At 42.4% G+C, this 24,278-nt stretch overlaps 1 protein-coding gene across 3 annotated transcripts in view; it reads right to left on the bottom strand.

Moving 5' to 3' along the window:
* The window catches only part of EXOC4 (exocyst complex component 4), a 611,937-nt gene that overhangs the window by 146,136 nt on the left and 441,523 nt on the right, over positions 1–24,278 (bottom strand). For all 3 annotated transcript variants that reach the window (XR_010589375.1, XM_065552864.1, XM_065552860.1), the window contains one exon: positions 21,209–21,428. Coding sequence is in view for 2 of the 3 variants with exons in the window: in XM_065552864.1 (XP_065408936.1) it covers positions 21,209–21,428 (220 nt within the window). In the remaining variant the exon portion in view is untranslated. The remainder of the gene's footprint in view (positions 1–21,208; positions 21,429–24,278) is intronic.

Below are 24,278 nucleotides of genomic sequence, written 5' to 3' on the forward strand. Positions count from 1 at the left end.
GACATGAGAAACTGAGCTGTTAATCCATTCAAGTAGACACCTGATTCCAGCTCCTTGACTACACTGAGCTGAATATTTTGACTGGCTATCTGCTGATTTTGCAAGGGCTCATCCGCGTCTCTAGAGTTCAGTGCTCTGGCACGAAGTGCCCTGCATGAAAGATGGGGGGGGGGGGGGGGGAGAGAAGAAAGAGAGCAAGACTCCAAGTCTCAGCCATGTTATTGACAAGGATGCTTGACACTTCCTGAGCACATTTGATGCTAGTCTTGAACACACCATCTGTCCATTTCCAACACAACATCTCAGTATGTTCTTCTCAGGGCCAGCTCCAGGCACCAGCCCACCAATCATGTGCTTGGGGCGGCACCTGGAGGGGGGCGGCGCGGCGCTCCGGCCCGAGAGCGGGGCCGCGACTGGGCTCACCGCCCTCCCCTTGGCACTCTCGCCGCCGGGGAGAGCGGAGCCCCGGCCGGGCTCTCCACCCTCCCCCCGGTGCTCTGGCCGCCGGGGAGAGCAGGCCCGCGGCCGGGCTCTGCGCCCTCCCCTGCCACGGTCCCCGCCGGGGGGGGGGGAGGGAGGGGGCAACAGACGGGACGCGTGGCTTTTTTGCCTGGGGTGGCAAAAAAGCCAGAGCCAGCCCTGGTTCTTCTACCCCCCACTCCTTACGTATGGAACATCCTCTCTGACCTAGTCTGCTAGGTCACTACCCTCCCTTCATTCTTTGAGGGGGTCAGCAAACATGGACAAGGGTGGTCCAGTGGATATAGTGTACATGGACCTTCAGAAAGCCTTCGACAAAGTCCCTCACCAACGGCTCTTATGCAAAGTAAGCAGTCATGGGAGAAGCGGAAAGGTCCTCTAATTGATCAGTAACTAGTTAAAAGACAGGAAACAAAGGATAGAAATAAATAGTCAGTTTTCACAATGGGAGAGGTAAATAGTGATGTCCTGCAAAGATCTGTACTGGGACCAGTGCTGTTCAACATATTCATAAATGATCTGGAAAAGGGGGGTAAACAGTGAGGTGGCAAAATTTGCAGACGATACAAAATTACTCAAAATAGTCAAGTCCAAAGCAGAATGTGAATAGTCCCAAAGAGATCTCACAAAACTGGCTGACTCAGCAACAAAATGGCAGATGAAATTCAATACTGGTCAATGAAAAGTACCACACATTGGAAAACATAGTCCCAACTATACATACAAAATGATGGGAACTAAATTAGTTGCTACCATTCAGGAAAGAGATCTTGGGAGTCCTTGTGGATAGTTCTCTGAAAACATCTGCTCAACATGAAGTGGCAGTCAAAAAAAACCCTAACAGAATATTAGGAATCATGACGAAAGGTTAGATTATAAAACAGAAAATCTCATAATGCCACTATGTAAATTCAGGGTACACCCATATCTTGAATACTGCATGCAGTTCTTGTCACCCAATCTCAAAAACGATATATTAGCATTGGAAAAGGTACAGAGAAGGGCAACAAAAATTATTAAGGGCATGCAACAGCTTCAATATGAGGAGAGATTAAAAAGACTGGGACTGTTCAGCTTACAAAAGAGACGGGTGTGGAGAAAGTGAATAAGGAAGTGTTATTTACTACTTCACATAACACAGAAACCAGGGGTCACCAATGAAATTAAAAGGCAGAAGAAACAAAAGGAATTACTTCTTCACACAATGCAGTCAATCTGTGGAACTCATTGCCAGGGGATGTTGTGAAGGCCAAAATAACAACAGGGTTCCAAAAAGAATGAGATAAGATCATAGAGAATAGGTCCATCAATGGCTATTAGCCAAGATAGTCAGGGATGCAACCCCATGCTCTGAGTGTCCCTAGCCTCTGATTGCAAGAAGCTGAGAGTGGATGACAGTCGATGGATCACTCGATGACTGCCTGTTCTATTCACTCCCTCTAAAGCAACTGGCATTGGCCATTGCCAGAAGACAGGACACTGGACAAGGTGGACAATTGGTCTGACCCAGTATGGCTGTTCTTAGGTTCTGCTGTTATGTTCAAATCCCTCTTGAAGATCTACGCCTACCATGATGTTTACAAGAAATTAGCCAATTCAGTAATGTCAAGTTGGGGGGTACATGGGGATAGTCTATATATCGAATTTAAAAAAAACCCTTGATTTATCAATATTGTATCATCAAATCATGACCAGTCATCATTGGTAACTTGTTTCCCTTTTCCCCTACACTTTGTACATTTCATCTTGTTAGACTATAAAGTTTTCAGGGCAGGGACTGCATCCTCCTTTAGATGTAAATCACAATATATGATAACCACCAGACTATACTTCCCTGGGCTCAGTGGCTCTCTCTCATCCTGAAGCCAAGTTGCACCTTCAAGCTCCATTGGATTATTAACAGCAAAGCAGACGAACAGGCATGACAGTGTAAGTGGAAATTAGAAGCAAAAATGAAATCAACGAACCCCATGTTTTCCACTGCCACAGTATGTTCAGGGCGAGCGGCTCCCCTGTCATTATTTCATTACAGCAATTTCAACACTTGCTCCTGCTAAGTTATTAAAAAACATTTTAATCATTTTCCTCATCACAGGCATAACAAACTCTCTCATTACCCAAACGTGGAGCAGCGCCAAATGATATGGTGAGAAAATTTGCTTTAAAAAAAAAAACCCCAACACAACACCCACATGTACATCCATAAATGAAAGATCAAACAGTTCAGGAAGAGAGGCAGGTGACTTGCTGGAATTGTGGCTCTTTGAGTGTATTGCCACTGCAAATCCCACCTCACTGTGGAACTGAGCATTTGGGTGAGAGGCTATATAAAGACCTTGTGGCTGCAGGCTCATTTCCACTAATGGGGTGCCAGAGGCTACCACACAATTTCCCTCCTCACCCTGTAATAGACCTCATATATGATGGGGGACTGGTGAGTGTGTTCATTTGTTTTCCCGTTTAAATAAAACCGATTTCTTATAACCAAGGGACCAAAACTATTTGGCTGAGTCATTCAGTTGGATCTCTACTGCTCCTGGGCGTCAAGGCTCAAGATTCTGTGCAACACCCTTTGTCTACCACCAGATTTCCATGCCATGCCCAGTAAAGCATGTAAAGAGTACTGGTGATGGGGGATTTAGCAAACTAGTTGACGGAGGCTTCCTTTTACACACAAAGAGGCAGGAATCTGACACACACAACTCTGCCAAGGCCATGATAAAAAGGGAGAAATTCTGATTCCCCAGAGGCCTCAAGTTACCATCACAGTGCTGTCCATCGGCACAAAGAGGCTCATACTCCACACCATGTGGTGTTGGAGCTTGAGTGGTAAATAGCATACTTGCTTTGGAGGGGGCTCCTGGCCAGTGCAGATCTGGTAGCATTGACAGTCCTGATGCTCCTCCCCTTTGAGAATGTATCATCAATTCCATCTTCAGATATAGAATGTAGGCATTACTCTAGCCTCAGACTGATCGAGGGATCTGTAACTTTTTAGTTCCATTAGTCTGATTCCTTTTTATCACCTATGAAACGCTGTCAGACTGAGATCAGTGATCGGCAAAACGAATGTGAAGCTGCTGATAAATGCTTTTGGTCTTTCCAAGGCTAGATTATTTATGTTCAGGAGCTCTTCCTCCCGTTACATCTAGAATGGAGCTTACTCAGGATGCAGCAGCTCACATCATTCCAGACACACACACACACACACACACACACACACACACACACACACACACACACCTGTCTGAGCATATTACTGCTGTTTTAAACTCTTGGCTTTGGCTCCCTGTCAAATCACATTTTGCTTTGAAAGTTCTTTTCCTCTCCTTCAAGGTCCTTAACGTCTGTGGTTCATCCACCTGCAGGTTCTCTGTTTGTCTTTTCTTCTGTTCCTGGCCAATTATTAAGGTCAGAATTAGCAGGATATTTAGTTTTCTCTGGTTGTAAACTTGATTCACTGGGAGCCAGGATATTTGATAACTATGCACCCGAGCTATGGAATGTAATGCCTAATGAAATAAAAAGATGGGCTGTCTGTGGCATTGGTTCAAGACCAGGACAAGGAAATACACACACACACACAGAAAGACACGCGCACACACATACCAACAACAACACCACACATCTGGCAAGATTTGTACAGCTTATCATGCCAATAAAGTCTCATTTAATTGAAGTGAATTGATTGTGTGTGTGTGTGTGTGTGTTGTTTTTTTTAAGAACCCTCAGGGATCTGCTAGATAATTAAGATCCACCCATAGTTGGACTATGTAATATGTGGGGTTTGATCCTGTATAGCCTTTTATCAGCAGGGCCCATTCCTGATCTAACAGCAGATGGCTATGTTGGGTACTGCCACCTTTTTCTCTCTCATGCACAAAAGTGTTGATTTTTTTTTAATTATTGGAGCCCCTGGCGCTATTGTGAAGGATTTGACAGAAATGTAAGGTACGGTGATTGCTGTAGTCCAGGAAGGTGCGAGAGCTTCACCATGCCCATAAATGTTCAACACTGCATTGTGCAGGGACATTTCTTAGAAGTAATGTGGTCTAGTGGTTTAAATGGGCAATGATAATTAGGAAGCCTGGGATTTATTCCCACCTCTGCCACTGCCCTCCTATATGACCTTGGGTAATCTCAAATTCTGTGGCTTAAATTCCCCCATCTGTAAAATGGGAATAACCACACTTACCCACCTTTCTAAAGTAATTTAAGATCCTCAGATGGAAAGCACTACGTATGTCTGAAGTATGATCACTCATTCTTTTATGCCTCTTGCTAGTACTCAGTTTATACACTGGAGCCTAAATATGGGGCATGTGCAATCTGGTTCTATGCAAACGCCTATATTTCCTTTTATCATACTGAATGAGCACATCACACAGAGCATGTGCCTGGGCCCATGAACACAAATTCTTTGAGAAAAAACTACAAAAATCAGTCCAAATATAGCAAGGATATATTAAAAGAAACCACACTAAATTTCTAAATCTGCATATAATCTATCAAGCTAAAAGCCTTACTGTACAGATTTTACACCCATGATAACATTACACCAGATTTTACAGATGGACTCTAGACCATTCCCATCAGACTAATGCCCAGAGCCAAAGTCCCTCCACTGAACACCCTGCTAATAGCCCCAGATGTTCAGCTCTAGGGAATGACAAGAGCTCCAGCTAATTTCAGATATTTTGGCAATGTGCACAGGTAAACAGGTAGCTTCTCCAGTCGTAACAATAGGACTCAAAACATGTAGAGATCAACACCTTGAACTGCACCCAGAAAAGAACAAGGAGACAGTTCAGTGCAGTCATTAGTGCATTGACTTAATATGCTCCCTTAATACACAATTCTCTACAATTCTGATGCTTCCAAGTAATTAGCACAGGTAGAGTGCACTGCAATATTCCAGTCTGAAGGTCACACAGGCATAAATGATTGTGGCACTGTCCACATCTGAGCGATATGATCGCAAACTTCAAGACAAATAAAGACGAAAGGGAAATTTCTGTCTACCACGGTCACCTAGATCTCCAGGAGCAGTCAAGATTCCAGAAACAAACCCAAGGAAGTGATCTTTGCTGACAAAGTGTGGGCAAGCCAGCTCAGTCACGAGCAAAGATACTGTCGCGCTGGTTAGAGTGATTCGTTAGACTTTTGGGGGGACAGAAGCCATTGGAGAAATTTAATGCACATCACTTTGCTTCCCTTAAGCATGACATAAAATGTGAGAGCACGAGCAAACACGAAATACAGCTGTTTAAACCAAAGACATGTTTTTGGCTTGTCACGCTCATTTCCTTTTTCACACAGTTCCCCACATCACATATTCCGGGAGAGATTTTTAAAGGCATAAAGGGCAATTAGACAGTCAAACTCCCACTGATTATCACTAGAAATGGCTTGTCCAGTGAGCTCAGAGCGTTACGATTCACTCCTTGCAACAAAAGATACATTAAAATCTATTCCAAATTGTTTTTTCTTTTAATTGCATGGGACACAAACAGTTATTCAGGCTGCAGTTATTCATACAAACAGGAATATGATGCAACTGTGTATACAATCCTTTTTCTGCCCTTTAATCTTAAAAGGACTATCTTCAGCCATTATTTAGAGTTAATAGGATAGATTTCATCTCATTTGCACTGGTGTAAATCCAGTGTAACTCCATTGATTTCAAGGTCAACTGAGATCAGAATCTGGGATATTGTCTTTAAGACTCTGATGCTCTTTAAATCTCTTTACAGGAACTACAATCCACGGCAAGTTAACTACAATCCACGGCAAGTTAACTGAACACAGCACCAGGCAGGATTCTGATCTTTTTATACCAGTTTTACATGGCTGTAACTCCCTTGACTACAGTGAGTTTTTTTCGGATTTACAGAAGCATGAGATTCACAGATTTTAAAGCTAGAAGGGACCATTCTGATTCATATCTCCTGTATAAAGTTGGACAGAGCATTTCGCCCAGTGATTCCTACATCAAGCCCGTAATGATCAGAATCAAGCCCATCATGCATGGTAATACATGACAGTTTCACAACGTCAAATTGGGGCAACACTGGAAAATATCTTTTATCACATGTGCGGTTCACAAAAGCAGATCAATTGTTTTGCAAAAATTACCATTCTGACAGGCTCTTCTGTGCGTGAGAGAGAATCAGTAATTTTTAAATGAAAAGGTCTATTTACAGATTAGTAACGAAAGGGGAAACTTTCAACTTACTGCCTTCTCTGAATTGTTTCGGATGTAATTTAGAACATTATTAACCTTTAAACTGCTAGCAAAGTTTACACACTTTCGCAAGAACCTTTATATTCCCCAAAGGGGGAAAAAATCCATAATGCAGAAATGAATACTCTGATCACAGCACTTGAGGGTCTATTTTCCTGCTTTCTATTCTGCAGTTGACAAATCCACTTCTTCAAAACGGTGGCAGCCTTTCTGCCCTCGCTCCAATGAATGCATCTTGTCAGGAAGGGGCGGTCCCTGACGTAAAGGAGCTTCTTTACCTTTTCCATTTAACAATAGATTAATCTCTCTTTTGTTCTCTGCAAGAGGTAGATGTCACATTTTGAAATATGCTTTTACAACAGGTATAATTAAATGTCTAAGAGGAGGGATGGCACAGAAATTAGTGGCGGGTCCTTTACAACTCGAAAAGGCTAGCACAGGGTTTCTTTTTCCCCCACTACACATCTGCAATTACATTCCACTGTGAATAATGTAATTATAAAAATGGAATTAAAAATGAGTGTGTTGTAAAAGGATTAGTCCTTCAAGCATTTGAACATTTCAAAAGGAGAATGGATTAATGCTGACAATTCAATAAATTAGCCATCAATTATTTAAAACACTGTGGCTTTTCTGATTGGAAAAACATTTCAAAAACTAGACATTATAGAGTGATTCTTTCTGAGCGAAATGGTCCCAGACTTCCAAACACAGAAAAAAGAATCCAGACTAATGTGCCAATGAGCCTAATGGGAATATAGGAAAGTTTCTTCTCTGCATAGTTATCTTGGGGTCCTTTATAAAAGTGTATCATGACTATATGTTTGTAGTGTTGTTGTAGTCATGTTGCTCCTAGGATGCAAGAGAGAAAAGGTAGATGAGGTAATATCTTTTATTGGACCAACTTCTGTTGGTGGAAGGGACAAGCTTTTGAGCTTCACAGAGCTCTTCTTCAAGTCTGGGGAAGGTAGCTAGATTGTGTGAGCAAAATATAAATTGGGATAGATTGTTAAAGCATAAGGGGGGTTCACACAGGCTGCAGGAGACCACTTAAAATAAAGAGGGCAATTAAGGCTTAGCAGGCAGTAGGTGTGTTACAAATTGTTGGAATGAGCTATAAAATCAGTGTTTTTGGGTACGTCTATACTTACCTCTCGGTTCGGCGGTAAGCAATCGATCTTCTGGGATCGATTTATCGCGTCTTGTCTAGACGCTTTAAATCGATCCCGGAAGTCCTCGCCGTCGACGCCGGTACTCCTGCTCCACGAGAGGAGTAAGCGGAGTCGACGGGGGAGCCTGCCTGCTGCGTGTGGACCCGCGATAAGTACCTTGTAGTTCGAACTAAGGTACTTCGACTTCAGATACGTTATTCACGTAGCTGAAGTTGCGTATCTTAGTTCGAACTGGGGGGTTAGTGTGGACCAGCCCTTAATTGACAACAGGGTTTTTAGTGTCTTTAATGAATTTAAGTTCTCAAGCTCATCTTTTGAAGGCGCTGTGCAGGTTTCCTTTGAGGACAAAGACTGAGAGGTCAGATATGGAGTGATGGTTTTGGGAAAAATGTTTGCCCACGGGTGATACAGTGTTTTTGCCTTTTATCATTTTTCTCTGTGAGTTCATTCAAGATAGTAGTGGTTGTCTGGTTTCACCCACATAGTGGTTGGAGTATTTGACGCCCTGAATGAGGTACACTATATGTTGTGATCGACATGTGTAGGGTCTAAGGGTAGCACTCCGTGTGTGTCATGGAGGTCGCGGAAGTTACGGATTCTGTGACTTTCCACGACCTCTCTCAGTCAATTTTTTTCCAGAAGCAATCCATGTAATGATCCAGTGTGGGGTTTTGTCCTATGGGGGTGTCCAGTCACATGGTTCCTTTTGCTTATGACTGTTGATGGGGATTTGGTAGTTGTGTGAAGTGTCGTCTATGTTGTGAAAAAATTCCTTGCGGCAGAGTCCGTGGAAGAATTCTTCTAGTTCTCCACATTAGCATGGTATCAGATTCTGTGGTGGGGCAGCAATTTAGTCCTTTGGATACTACAGATATTTCAGAGTTAGCCTTGATAGGTTAATGATGTTGGGGAGTCATGTAGTGTCCATGTGGTGGATCCTAGTGTTGTGGCTTCTCCTAGAGGTGGTGTTCTATGGAGTTGTTGCAGTTGTAAACGCACTTAAAATATGGACTCTGCACCAGAGAAGTCGATTGCACCAGGGAAAGGGTTACCCAAATACCCCAGGAGAACCTGTTTCACTGCAGAAAAAAAATCTTCACTGACCCACATCCCTAGTTTTCACCTACCACCCCACATAGAACCTTTACAGAGTATCATCAAACAATTACTTGATGGGGACCACATCCTGAAAGAAATCTTTCCTGAGCCCCCTCTTCTGGCCTTCAAACAACCCCCCAACCCCGCCAAGTTAATTATAAGAAGCAAGTTCCTCACAGACCAGGACGCACCAACTGAAAACAGTGCTGAACCCTGCCCAGAACCACAGATGCAAAACCTTCAGACATACCAATACACTATGATGATCTATACCCTCCACGACACACTTGTTACGATTCATAGATCCTACTCATGCCTATCACAACACATGATGCATCTCATCAAGTGCATCAAATACCTCACCAACAACAGTGTGGGTGAAATTATGCTCTTTAATGAATTCACACAGAAAAATAATAAAAGACAAAAACATCACGTCACTTGTGAGAAAATACTTTTCACAAAGTGATCATTCCATACCTTACCTCTCAGCCCTTGTCCTCAAAGGAAACCTGCACAATGCCTTCAAAAGATGAGCTTGGGAAACACTGCTAGACATTAAAATCGTGTTGTTCATTACAACTTGTAACACACCCAACTGCCTGATAAGCCTTAACTGCCCTCTTCATTTTAAAATGGTCTCCTACAGCATGTGTGAACTTCTCTTATGCTTAACAATCCAACCCTCAATTGCCCACTTCATTTTAAGTGGTCTCCTACAGCCATGTGAACCCCTGATGCTTTAACAATCTGTCCCAACTTGTATTTAGCTCAGACACTCTGGCTACTTTCCCCAGACCTGAAGAGCAGCTCTATGGAGCTCGAAAACTTGTCCCTTCCACCAACAGAAATTGAACCAGTAAAATATCTCTCTTCACTCACCTTGTCTCTCTTATGTCACACTATATTGCATTATAAATTGGACTCGGGATTCGCATTATAAATTAGACTTGGGAGTCACAAAGTGTACTAATTCTGCAAACAGAAGAGGCCAGGGCAACAGAGCATTTCTGCATTGCCATGATACAGAATATTAACTTTGGGTTAATCAGTGCACAGAAAGTCCCCCCACCCCCAAAATGTTATAGATTTGCAAGTATGAGTGCCAATTAAGCTTTCCTAGTAAAAATGGGGGTAAGGAAGGAAACTCTAGAGTCTTTCTGGTCACAGAATGATGTATTTAGTTGAAGTGCAGTTTATTAGCATTTGCCTTTGTAGTTATTTGTAAGTGAATGCTAAGGGCATTCTGGACACTGCAGATATGGACATCCATCATAGAAATACCCACAGCTAAATTGAAACAGATTAAAAATGAAAAAGTATATAAGAAAAAAAGGGAGCTGGAAGGATGAATATGTGTGGTGGGGATTATTGATGCAGTTCTAACTAAAATCCCCCATGCACTTTTCAAAAAAGATCAGTGCTGGCACTGATGATCAGTTAACAAGAAGGCCCAATCTTCCTCTGCACCCCAAACTGCAAGACTTTAATGGCAAGGCCCTTGTGTATTTAACGAGGTAACAAATAAAATGGACAATCTTCAAACAAATATGGAGCACGGCCAAGCCAAATGGCTTTTACGATGGACATAAGACGACGATAGCCATTGCTGACACCAACCATGTGGGCTCAGCGGAGGAGGAAAATGAAGATTTATGAGCGCAATATTTATCCTGTGAAGGCAGCCTGTCTGTGCTGTTTTACTAATTAAAATAATCAATCAATGCCTATGTCCAAGGCTGGGGCAGATGAAAAGTTGGGGATAAACCAAATGTCAAAAGCAACTCCTAGAAAAGCCAGAATGTGAGGAAAATAAATAAATAGAACGACTTATGAGGATGTTTTAGTGCTTTTACCGGTCTAGTGATTGCTCAACGAATTACCACTAAAAACAGCCACTCAATCTGTGGTGAGGGTGTATATTGTAACTCAGGGGTCGGCAACCTTTCAGAAGTGGTGTGCCGAGTCTTCACTTATTCACGCTAATTTAAGGTTTCGCGTGTCGGTAATACATGTTAACGTTTTTAGAAGGTCTCTTTCTATAAGCCTATAATATAGAACTAATCTATTGTTGTACGTAAAGTAAATAAGGTTTTTAAAACGTTTAAGAAGCTTCATTTAAAATTAAATTAAAATGCAGAGCCCCCTGGACCTGTGGCCAGGACCCGGTCAGTGTGAGTGCCACTGAAAATCAGCTCACATGCCACCTTCGGCACGTGTGCCATAGGTTGCCTACCCCGTTAACTGCAACTGCAGCAAAGTCCTCATTAAGGGCTTAATCCTGCAATGTACTGAGGCCTCGTCAAATCCCAATCAAGTCAGCGGGAGCTGGTGGTGCTCAGCTTCTCAGGAATGTTTCACACCTTACTGATTAAGCTCGACAGTCTCCATCCTTAAACTGTTGAGCATATTGAACTCCCACCAACTTCCAGTAAAGCCAAAGATAATTGCATATACGCAATAGCTACAAGATCACAAAGGTACAACCATATAAATAGACCTGGGAAGGATCCAGAGGAAAATGCATGTAGAGTTTCTCTAGCTGTTCTAGAAGGGAATATCAACAGGATAGAGAAATGCTGGTATATAACCCGCCCCCAATCCAGTGACTGCACCTATGGAGCACAAGCCTTAAAAAAGCAGGAGTGGAGGTGTGGGAGAGGATGGTAGTGATAGTTGATAGACTTGCTCTGCTATAACTGACAATGAGGTGCTAAATTTGTAGGCCAAAGAAGAGGGTGACAGAAGTGGAGCGACACACTCTCTGTTTTGGTTACTGTCTCCAGTTATCAGATGAATTATCAGAAAAAAAAAAAAAAGAACCTCAAAATTCACCCACATGCAATAGTCCTCCCTTCATGCGCATACTAGCTTCTAGGGTAACCTCACAGGCTTAGTACTTTTGCTATTCCCTAACCACAGCTGTTCTTTCCTGCTGGTTTCAGGTCTGCAATCCAGTCATTTCCCCCTTCTTGACTGACTGCTGCATATCCTATGCAGCACTGAAAACTGAAGATGCCTTTGATAGCGAGTAAAGTCAAATATGTTTCAAAAAAGTCAGCTCTTGAAAGATCAGATTGACAGAGTGCTAATGAAGTTCAGTCCCTGTCAGCAGATATGTCATAAACCATTACCTCTCTCCAGCTTATTCACCAAGCAGTCCTGCAGCAGAAAGATCAAAACAGACAGCAACCAGTCAACACCCTAAAACATCCCCTGAAAATGCAAAGGTTGACCCTATTCCAACCAAGGTTTGCAGAATACTGAAAGCCAAGGAAATTGTTCTTTTCCAACTAGAGGAAGTCAGATCCAAACTATATTTAAATTAATGATAAAGACCCGACTCAAACCCACACAGTTAAGGTTGAGAATCTGGGCTGATATCGTAAATTGTGCCATCATAAAAAAAATTGAAAACATACATAATGTCATAAATTCATCTGAAAGTACTAGTATGAGGCACCTAGAAACAAAACTTGTTAGTGCACTACAAAATACACAGATTTAGAGAGGGAGAGAGAGAGAGAGAGAAATTATGTCTGTGGGGTTAGATAAGAACCTACAAATAGCAAATCTTATAAATGCGAAGTTGCATTTTCACTTTGTCACCTGAAAAATGGGGATAATGATACTGATTTCTTTTGTACCGCGTTTTGAGATCTATTGATGAAAACCCCTATAAAAGACCTAGGTATGATTATATTATTATTATTAATAGTGCTGGAATAATTTAAATCAGAAATCCAGACACTACAACGTCCTCTACATGGGGCAACATATTAATACCATTTGGAAACTTACGCTAGTGCAGAATGTGGTTACTTGCTTATTAAGTGCTGCTTCAAATACATTAAACAGGTGCTACAAGTGCTACTCTGGCGGTAAGTTTTACAGTTCCATACAAGCGCCTTGGGTTTAATTATGCACTTGATAAAAATTAAAATAAAATAAATATATGAAATAAATTAAGAAGTTTCTTAAATGATAGGATATCACTTAGATTGGGTAAGCAAATATTTAGAGAATTCATAGAATCACAGGACTGGATGGGACGTCGAGAGGTTATCTAGTCTAGTCCCCTGCACTCAAGGCAGGACTAAGTAGTATCGAGACCAGTGGTGGGCAACCTGCGGCCTGTCAGGGTAATCCACTGGCGGGCTGCAAGACAGTTTGTTTACATTGACCGTCCGCAGGCACGACCGCCCGCAGCTGCCAGTGGCCGTGGTTCGCTGTTCCTGGCCAATGGGAGCTGTGGGAAGCGGCAGCCAGCACGTCCCTGCGGCACGTTGACTGTTACTTATCTTCTAGGTGTTTGCAAATTGATTACTTAATTACTTGCTTCATTATCTTTCCAGGTACTGGAGTTAAGCTGACTGGTCCGTATTTCCCCGGGTTGTCCTTATTTCCCTTTTTATAGGTAGGCACTATATTTGCCTTTTTCCAGTCCTCTGGAGTCTCTCCCGTCTTTCATGACTTTTCAAAGATAAGGAGTATTTGTGGCACCTTAGAGACTAACAAATTTATTAGAGCATAATATATAATATATGCTCTAATAAATTTGTTAGTCTCTAAGGTGCCACAAGTACTCCTGTTCTTCTTTTTGCGGATACAGACTAACACGGCTGCTACTCTGAAACTTTTCAAAGATAATCACTAATGGCTCAGACATCTCCTCAGTCAGTTCCTTGAGTATTCTAGGATGTATTTCATTAGCCAATGGTGTCTTGAAGACACCTAACTTGTCTCAGTAATTTTTAACTTGTTCTTTCCCTATTTTAGCCTCTAAACTACCTCATTTTCACTGCCATTCACTATGTTAGAAGTCCAATTGCTACTAACCTTTTTGGTGAAAAACAAACAAAAAAAGTCATTTAGCACTTCTGCCATTTCTACATTTTCTGTTATTGCATTTCCCCCCTCATTGAGTAACGGACCTACCCTGTCCTTGGTATTCCTCTTGCTTCTAATGTATTTGTAGAATGTTTTCTTGTTACCCATAATGTCTCTAGCTAGTTTAACCTCGTTTCGTGCCTTGGCCTTTTTATTTTTGTCCCTACATACTTGTGTTATTTGGTTAAATTCATCCTTTGTAATTTGACCTAGTTTCCACTTTTTGTAGGACTCTTTTTTGAGTTTCAGATCATTGAAGATTTCCTGGGTAAGCCAGGGTGATCTCTTGCCATACTTTCTATCTTTCTTACGCAGTGGGATAGTTTGCTCTTGGGCCCTTAATAATGTTTCTTTGAAAAACTGCCAACTCTCTTAACTGTTTTTCCCCTTAGACTTGCTTCCCACGGGATCTTACCTACCAACTTTGTGAGTTTGTTAAAGTCTGCATTCTTGAAATCCATTATCTTTATTGTGCTGTTTTTCTTCCTACCATTCTTTAGAATCATGAACTCTACTATTTCATGATCACTTTCACCTAAGCTGCCCTCCACTTTCAAATTCTCAACCAGTTCCTCCCTATTTGTCAAAATCAAACCTAGAACAGCTATCTCCTAGCACCTTCTGAAATACAAAATTGTCTCCAATACATTCCTGTTGGATAATGTGTAGCCTGCTGTATTATTTTCCCAACAGCTATCTGGGTAGTTGAAGTCCCTCATCACCACCAAGTCCTGTGCTTTGGATGATTTTGTTATTAGATATTATTAGAAATAAGATGGACACATTGGTAATCTCTCTGAATCATAAATTCAAATCCAGGTGGGGCTGGAATTGGCCAAAAGTTATTAGCATGTGACACACATTTGGTGGCCTAAATAAAATGAGATGGTGGTGTAACCTACGTAGCTAATCAAGTATCTCTAGACATTTCATTAACTGGCAGTCTCATGACAAGAGTCAGGACTGAACAGACAATAGAGACTGACCTCTAGACTCATTCCCACTTCTGTCCCCTTTTGGTCAAGTTTGAAGCACATTAGTGGGATGGTTTGAAGAAGATGAGACTACTGTTATGATGGCATGGGGATGGTGGGAGGGGCGGGGGAGGGAGTGGGATGTTCCTACACTGGGGATAAAGAAAATAATTCAGCCTGATGGCATGCCATGCCAGTATGTCCACATAAATCCTTATGAACTTGTCAACTCAATCCGTTCTCCCATCTATGTTTTACTGAATATGCATGTGAACTTTTTTTTTTAAAATAAAACAAATCAATTGTAACATTTTGCCTTAAACTAGCAATAGCATTTAGACCACGCTGTGGTCACATGATCTGTCTCAATGCAGAGCGTAAACGCTTCCAGAAGAGATAGCAGTACGTTGAGGGAGCAAGAATCAGTGTAAAGAAGCACTCAAGTGAATAGGAAAATTCTCCATTGAGAGGGAATTTTGTCTAGTGGTTCAAACAGAAGACTGGGAACCGGACTCCTGGGTTCTATTTAAAGCTCTGCCACTGCCCAAAATGTGACCTTGAACTTATTTCAACTGCTTGGTGTCTTAGTTCTCCCATCTGCAAAAATGGTTGTCACCTGCCACACAGGGTGTAACTATCTGTAAAGCACTTTGATATTCTTGAGTCACAGTGTCAGCGTAAAATATTATTAGAATTTATTGATTAGAATCACAGGTGCTTCCTCAAAGGTTACGTTCACCCTCGAAACCAAGAAATTCAATTGATCAGCCACAATTGTAGCCTAATAGATTTTGATTACTGCTGCAAGTGGACCTTAAAGAAGACTAATCTGTTTACTCTAATAATAAAGAAATCCACTTTGAACCAATGTGTGCAACAACCACCACTGGTGGCCAGTTGAATGCCCCTCACTGCGATCATTCTTCTTACTAACATGCCGTAATTTGACAGGATAGAAACAATGTGCCATTGCTGTTGGTAATGTTTCCTCAGGAAAGTCACAAGTGATCCTGGCAGTGACTTAGCTTAGCGTGCGAGATAATCAGTCCAGGCAATGGGGTAATTATCTCAAGCAAGTCATTATCCAGCAAGCAGCTGTGCACTCAGATTTGTGAATGAGACTTTAACTAGATTTTCAGCAATCAGCCCTTTGTCAGAAACTTTTATGCCCTACCATATACGACAAATGATGCTGCTATGATACATGGTAGTAAATGCATATGCCTTAAAGGCCAATTCCAGTCTAGTTTGCACTGTACAGTCCAGGAGTTGCAAAGATCAAACAGCAAGAAACACTTTTCACTGGGCATAAACCATGAAACACGCATTTCCAAAGTCATTGTTGGTAGTGGCCACCTTGCTGAAAAGATCTATCATTTTTGAGGTTGACAGCATGGGAACAGGATATAAGAAGTTGTCAAGCTGTTTTCAGCCTGATTGAATACTGGTTTAAACAACTGCAGCATAAACTTTAATGCAGAATATTTGACAATTTAGTTTTTTGTTCATGACTGTTCAGGGAGTATTAAAAGGGGAGTGATTAAAAAAGTCTTCCATTTGACTACAGAATAATGGCTTTAAAAGTACTTATAAGGTCCTATTCCTAGTTAAGCGCAGATTTTTTTTAATGGGCTACTACAATGTTTTTAGCTTCATCATTGTAGAATTACATCACTAATTTGAGAGGGACATGATGGGTTAGGATGGCAGAAAACCTTTCCCCTACGATGGAGGTCTTTGCTTCAAACATGTCAAGGTGGACTATGCAAAGGGAGTGGATGGTTCTTAATGGTTCTTAACCCAGTTCCTAGTGAATGTGTGTCTACATCATAAAACTACCACCACGACTAGCCACTTTGCGTACATCTTCACATCAGCTAAACACCCTCGTATGGCCTGCGTTGGGCAATTAGGGCTCACAGGGGTTGGGCTGTGGGGCTGTTTCACTCCTGTGCAGACTTCTGGGCCCAAGCCAGAGTCCAAGCTCTGGACCCCTCCCACCTCGCAGGGTCCTGTGTCTAGTTACTGTGTAGACATACCCTTTGTGGCAAGCCTCACTAAAGGTACTAAGGACTGACAAATTATAGGGACTGAATGAGAAATCACAATCCAGTCCGTCTCTTCAACCTCAAATGGACCTTAAGCAAATTCACATGGCTACAGAGGAGGCAGGCATATATCATATATATCATCTTGCTAAGAATCCAAAACAAATTTGGAAGGTTAATAGCTTCAATGGCCCTGATCCAAAGCCTACACTCTGATATGACCAAATGGAATTATCAGCTCCTGATAAGTTCATCTGCTTGGGCAGACTGATTTGGATTTCTTATCCATTCTAATTCTCACAAGCGAGTTACTGATGTAAAAGAAAAAGAGAAAAAAGCAAGATACCCAAGGAATGCCCACAACAATCATCTGCGTTTTTTCCTATACAACTCTAATGGACTTGACTGGTTATGCTGTTTCAAGCCATCTAGTCTTGAATTAAAATCACTCTGCCTTATATGGCATCTTTTTATTTCAGTTTTAATACAGTTTTTCTGCCCTGGAAGCCAGAAGACCAGGCTTGAAATGTGATTTTCCACTATCTACTGAAAGTCAAGTCTCAAATTTTACTGCCCACAACCGACCATGTCTATTTCCTCTTTCATTTGGAACTTGTGAAAGTGAGGAACTATTAGTACTGGAGACAGGCATGGGATGAGTAAGTATCATGCAAAACTTCCACCAGTGCAGACACACCTCACTCGAACTATACCACACTCTGGCCAATCCAGCTCTGCCAATGCTTTTCATGGATTCCAAGTTTCCAAGGCCAGAAGGGACCATTGTGATCGTCTAGTCTGACCTGCATAATACAAGCTATAGAACTTCCCCAGAATCATTCCTAGAGCAGATCTTTGGGAACAAAATCCAATCTTGATTTTAAAATGGTCTGTGTTGGAGAATTCACCACAACACTTGGTAAATTGTTCCAATGGTTCATTACTCTTAATGTTAAAAATTTACTTATTTCCAGTCTGAATTTGTCTAACACCAACTTTCAGACACTGAATCATATGATACCTCTCTCTGCTAGATTGAAGAGCCTGTTACTAAACATATGATCCCCAAGTAGATACTTACAGACTATAATAAAGTCACCTCTTAGCCTTCTCTGTGTTAAACTGAATAGATTCAGCTCCTTGAATGTATCACTATCAGGCAGGTTTTCTAATCCTTTAATCATTCTCATGGCCCTCTCCAATTTATTAACATCCTTCTTGAATTGTGCACACCAGCACTGGATACAGTGTTCCAGCAGTTGTTGCACCCGTGCCAAATACAGAGGTAAATCTCCTACTCGAGATTCCCTGTTTATACATCCAAAGATCACACTAGCCCTTTTGGCCACAGCATTGCGGTAGGAGCTCACGTTTAAATGATTATCCACCATGACTCCCAAATCTTTTTCCACGTTGCTGCTTCCCTGGATAGAGTCTCATATCCTGTAAGTCTGGTTGATGTTCTTTGTTCTTCTATGTATACATTAAGTATCAGGGGGTAGCTGTGTTAGTCTGTATCCACAAAAACAACAAGGAGTCCGGTGGCACCTTAAAGATTAACAGATTTATTTGGGCATAAGCTTTCTTCAGATGCATGGAGTGAAAATGACAGATACAGGCATAAATATACTGGCATATGAAGAGGAGGGCGTTACCTTACAACTGGAGAACCAGTATTGACAAGGCCAATTTAGTCAGGGTGGACGTGGTCCACTCCCAATAATTGATGAGGAGGTGTCAATACCAAGAGAGGGAAAATTGCTTTTGTAGTGAGCCAGCCACTCCCAGTCCCTATTCAAGCCCAAATTAATGGTGTTAAGCCGTATTAAAACCCATATTGTTTGCCTGTGCCCAGCTTCCCAAGTGAGCTAGATCGCTCTGCATCTGCTTTCTAGTTCTCATCTATAAAAACGCCTACTAGTCTAATGGAAGGTTCTTCACACAACTCTGTTTATGTTTCACGCTCCTGCCTTGCAGCTTGCCTGCTACTGCAGTCCTGCTATTACACCTCAGTTCTGATCTGTAACATTTCTGCTATTCCAAAGCTAGGATGAGATTCACCAAAGTTATCTTCAGCTCATGTAAGGATCTGAACTCAGAAGCCCAGAGGTAAAAAGCTACTCCACAGGTGCCCCCGCTCCCTGTCATTTTCCATATGCTCATTTAACAATCAGGGCTGCTCTTCGGCTGGAACAATGCCATTTTGTGACATCATATATGAGGGACATGTTATTGATAATGCATTAAGTCCCCTAGTCTTGCAAATGGAGGCTGGCAGGTGACTGTAAAAGATTCACATTGCAGGGAGGAGAAATCCATGTTAAAAACCTCGTAGTTTGAAGGTGTTGTGCTGCCCCACAATATTTTACTGTGAGGAGAAGAGTCTCCAAAGCAGCTAAGGCAATATTTCTGAACCTTTCTGAACCAGGGACCGGCTTGCTGCCTTCCTAAACTGTGTCAGGGAGATCTCAGGGACCCGGCTGTCTGCTGCCCTTCTAAACTGTGTCAGGGAAATCTCGGGGACTGGCAAGGAGGCTGCCGTGGACTAGCGCCGGTTCACAGACCGGTGGTTGAGAAACACTGATCTAAGGGACTTGCATTCCTAAATCCCTCTAGGCACTTTCGAAAAATCTTTCCTCTGACTCTAGCTTTCGTTTGTTTGTGATAGTTTAAATATATTCTAAACTTGCTGGAGATACAGCAACTCAAATCCATTGTTCTTGGATCAATTGACTGGTTGTATTTGTCTTGAAGTTCATTAGTATGAGCAACAAAACATGAAATACAGACTGCTACAGACTGTTTTCTAAACCAAAATATAAATTGCAAATACATAGAATCTCAGGGTTGGACGGGACCTCAGAAGATCATCTAGTCCAACACCCTGCTCAAAGCAGGACCAATCCCCAATTAAATCATCCAACAGATTTTTGCCCCATATCCCTAAATAGTCCCCTCAAGAATTGAACTCACAACCCTGAGTTTAACAGGCCAATGCTCAAACCACTGAGCTATCCCTCCCCCCTCTGACAGTGATACATATTATGTAGGCACTTGGACAGCACTTTTGATCTTCATAGAACATTTCAATTGTTAATCAATCCTCAAAATACCGCTGTCATGTGCAGGGGTGCTAGAACAATTTGTATAGTGAAGATGCTGAGAGCCATCCAACCAAACTATATACCTTGTATATAATGGAAACCACTTCAAGCCAGGGAGTGCGGCAGCATCTGCCGCACCCGTAGTTTCAGCACCTATGGTCATGTGGACAGGTAATAATATGTCCATTTTATAGATGGGATAAGTGAGGCGGAGAGGTTAAATGACTTGAAAAAGGCCATGAGAGGAGTCAATATCAGAGCCAGGGTTAGAACTCAGTTCTGACCTCCCAGTCCTGTGCACTAATCACCACGCCAGACCTCTCAATGGGCCTCCATAGATTTCGTTATCACCCAAGTATGGAGAAGAAATAGGTTTATTACAATCCCTACTAGTCCTCATGAGACTGATAAAGAACTGTTACAATGAAGCATGTCCCATTTAAATACTGTAACCTTTAAGCCAAATTTCTTAACAACAACATACTGTTTAGTCAGCTTGAAATGTTCTAAGATTTGCAAGCATCCCCAGTTTCCAAAGGTCAGACACAAGATAATACTGTATTTAAAAAAACAAAACAAAAAAACCCTTATAGCAAACGTAAGAAAGCTGGTAACAATACTTCATGATGGATTTACTGTTGTTTATTGGATGATTACATCATCTGGACTCCTTGTGAAAGGGACAGGCTAAGGCCCAGGAAGACGAATAAGCCCTACCACCAGATTAGTGCACTATAATGGGTGAGATGCAGAGATGCCATTAACGGCAGGGTTGGCGGTGTGATTTACCCTTCTGCACAGGCAAAACATAGGTGTAACTTACTGGGTGGGTGTTAGGGACAGTAGGAAAAATGCAAGGGAAGCAACACAGGAATGAAAGCTGGTTTCAGAATGAAGGGGAGGTAAGGAAGTCATTCAAATCAGATCCAGGTGCGTCAAGTACTAGTCCCTGAGAAAGAGAGAGTTAAGGACGAGGGAGAGATTGTTTCGTGTTTGGCAGCCTCCTCCCTCGACACACCAATGCAAAAGTTAGGGAGTAAAAACCAGTACATAGGTAAAAGCCACCAAATTAAGGGGACCCATATCGGAACGCATGTAAAACTTCTCTCTAAAAAAAATTGCACACTGCTTCTGCTGCCAATACAGCCACAGGCATGTGACAACAGAAAAATGCTGGCGAGTCGCTCAGCTTGGGTACCTGCAGAAGAGGCCGTTGAACTCCTAGCATCTTCATGGTGTCCGCATTGGCCAATATCTTCAGGGGGTCGGATGCCTTGGTGACACCTTCTATCTCTTTGTTGATCTCTGCTAGGACTTGATTAAGGAAGATGTTCTTGATGTACATGGTGAGGAACTCCCGGAGCGGACATTGTTTGGTTGGGCCAAGGCCCATGGCATGCTCAATCTCCTGAATAAATCTAAAATATAAAAAGGGAAATCATACTTAGCCACACAATACAATTACCAAAAAAGAAGAACAGGAGGACTTGTGGCACCTTAGAGACTAACAAATTTATTAGAGCATAAGCTTTCGTGGACTATAGCCCACTTCTTCGGATGCATATAGAATGGAACATATATTGAGGAGATATATATACACACATACAGAGAGCATAAACAGGTGGGAGTTGTCTTACCACCTCTGAGAGGCCAATTAATTAAGAGAAAAAAACTTTTGAAGTGATAATCAAGCTAGCCCAGCACAGACAGACAGTTAGATAACAAGTGTGAGAATACTTACAAGGGGAGATAGATTTCAATGTTTGTAATGGCCCAACCATTCCCAGTCCTTATTTAAACCGGAGTTGATTGTGTCTAGTTTGCATATCAATTCTAGCTCAGCAGTTTCTCGTTGGAGTCTGTTTTTGAAGTTTTTCTGTTGTAATATAGCCACCCGCAGGTCTGTCACTGAATGACCAGACAGGTTAAAGTGTTCTCCCACTGGTTTTTGAGTATTTTGATTCCTGATGTCAGATTTGTGTCCATTAATTCTTTTGCGTAGAGACTGTCCGGTTTGGCCAATGTACATGGCAGAGGGGCATTGCTGGCACATGATGGCATATATCACATTGGTAGATGTGCAGGTGAACGAGCCCCTGATGGTATGGCTGATGTGATTAGGTCCTATGATGATGTCACTGGAATAGATATGTGGACAGAGTTGACATCGGGGTTTGTTACAAGGATAGGTTCCTGGGTTAGTGGTTTTGTTCAGTGATGTGTGGTTGCTGGTGAGTATTTGCTTTAGGTTGGGGGGTTGTCTGTAAGCGAGGACAGGTCTGTCTCCCAAGATCTGTGAGAGTAAAGGATCATCTTTCAGGATAGGTTGTAGATCTCTGATGATGCGCTGGAGAGGTTTTAGTTGGGGGCTGAAGGTGACAGCTAGTGGTGTTCTGTTATTTTCTTTGTTGGGCCTGTCTCGGGGACATAACCTCATAACCTCAGCCATGCAGAACACAACGCCATCTACAGCCTCAGAAACAACCCTGACATCATAATCAAAAAGGCTGACAAAGGAGGTGCTGTCGTCATCATGAATAAATTGGAATATGACCAGGAGGCTGCTAGACAGCTCTCTAACACCACATTCTACAGGCCATTATCCTCTGATCCCACTGAGGATTACCTAAAGAAACTACACCATCTGCTAAAAAAACTCCCTGACAAAGCACAGGAACAAATCTGTACAGACACATGCCTAGAACCCCGACCAGGGGTATTCTATTTGCTACCCAAGATCCATAAACCTGGATATCCTGGACGCCCCATCATCTCAGGCATTGGCACCCTAACATCAGGCTTGTCTGGTTATGTAGACTCTCTCCTCAGACCCTACGCTACCAGCACTCCCAGCTATCTTCGAGACACCACTGACTTCCTGAGGAAACTACAATCCATCGGTGATCTTCCAGAAAACACCATCCTGGCCACTATGGACGTAGAAGCCCTCTACACCAATATTCCACACAAAGATGGACTACAAGCTATCAGGAACAGTATCCCTGATAATATCACAGCTAACCTGGTAGCTGAACTTTGTGATTTTGTCCTCACCCACAACTATTTCACATTTGGGGACAATATATACCTTCAAGTCAGCGGCACTGCTATGGGTACCCGCATGGCCCCACAATATGCCAACATTTTTATGGCTGACTTAGAACAACGCTTCCTTAGCTCTCGTCCCCTAACGCCCCTACTCTACTTGCGCTACATTGATGACATCTTCATCATCTGGACCCATGGAAAAGAAGCCCTTGAGGAATTTCACCATGATTTCAACAATTTCCATCCCACCATCAACCTCAGCCTAGATCAATCCACACAAGCGGTCCATTTCCTGGACACTACTGTGCTAATAAGCGATGGTCACATAAATACCACCCTATACCGGAAACCTACTGACCGCTACACTTACCTACATGCCTCCAGCTTCCATCCAGGACACACCACACGATCCATTGTCTACAGCCAAGCTCTAAGATATAACCGCATTTGCTCCAATCCCTCGGATAGAGACAAGCACCTACAAGATCTCTATCAAGCATTCTTAAAACTACAATACCCACCTGCTGAAGTGAAAAAACAGATTGACAGAGCCAGACGAGTACCCAGAAGTCACCTCCTACAAGACAGGCCCAACAAAGAAAATAACAGAACACCACTAGCTGTCACCTTCAGCCCCCAACTAAAACCTCTCCAGCGCATCATCAGAGATCTACAACCTATCCTGAAAGATGATCCTTTACTCTCACAGATCTTGGGAGACAGACCTGTCCTCGCTTACAGACAACCCCCCAACCTAAAGCAAATACTCACCAGCAACCACACATCACTGAACAAAACCACTAACCCAGGAACCTATCCTTGTAACAAACCCCGATGTCAACTCTGTCCACATATCTATTCCAGTGACATCATCATAGGACCTAATCACATCAGCCATACCATCAGGGGCTCGTTCACCTGCACATCTACCAATGTGATATATGCCATCATGTGCCAGCAATGCCCCTCTGCCATGTACATTGGCCAAACCGGACAGTCTCTACGCAAAAGAATTAATGGACACAAATCTGACATCAGGAATCAAAATACTCAAAAACCAGTGGGAGAACACTTTAACCTGTCTGGTCATTCAGTGACAGACCTGCGGGTGGCTATATTACAACAGAAAAACTTCAAAAACAGACTCCAACGAGAAACTGCTGAGCTAGAATTGATATGCAAACTAGACACAATCAACTCCGGTTTAAATAAGGACTGGG

Source organism: Chrysemys picta, chromosome 1 (assembly GCF_011386835.1).
Source record: "Chrysemys picta bellii isolate R12L10 chromosome 1, ASM1138683v2, whole genome shotgun sequence".
Lineage (NCBI taxonomy): Eukaryota > Metazoa > Chordata > Testudines > Emydidae > Chrysemys > Chrysemys picta.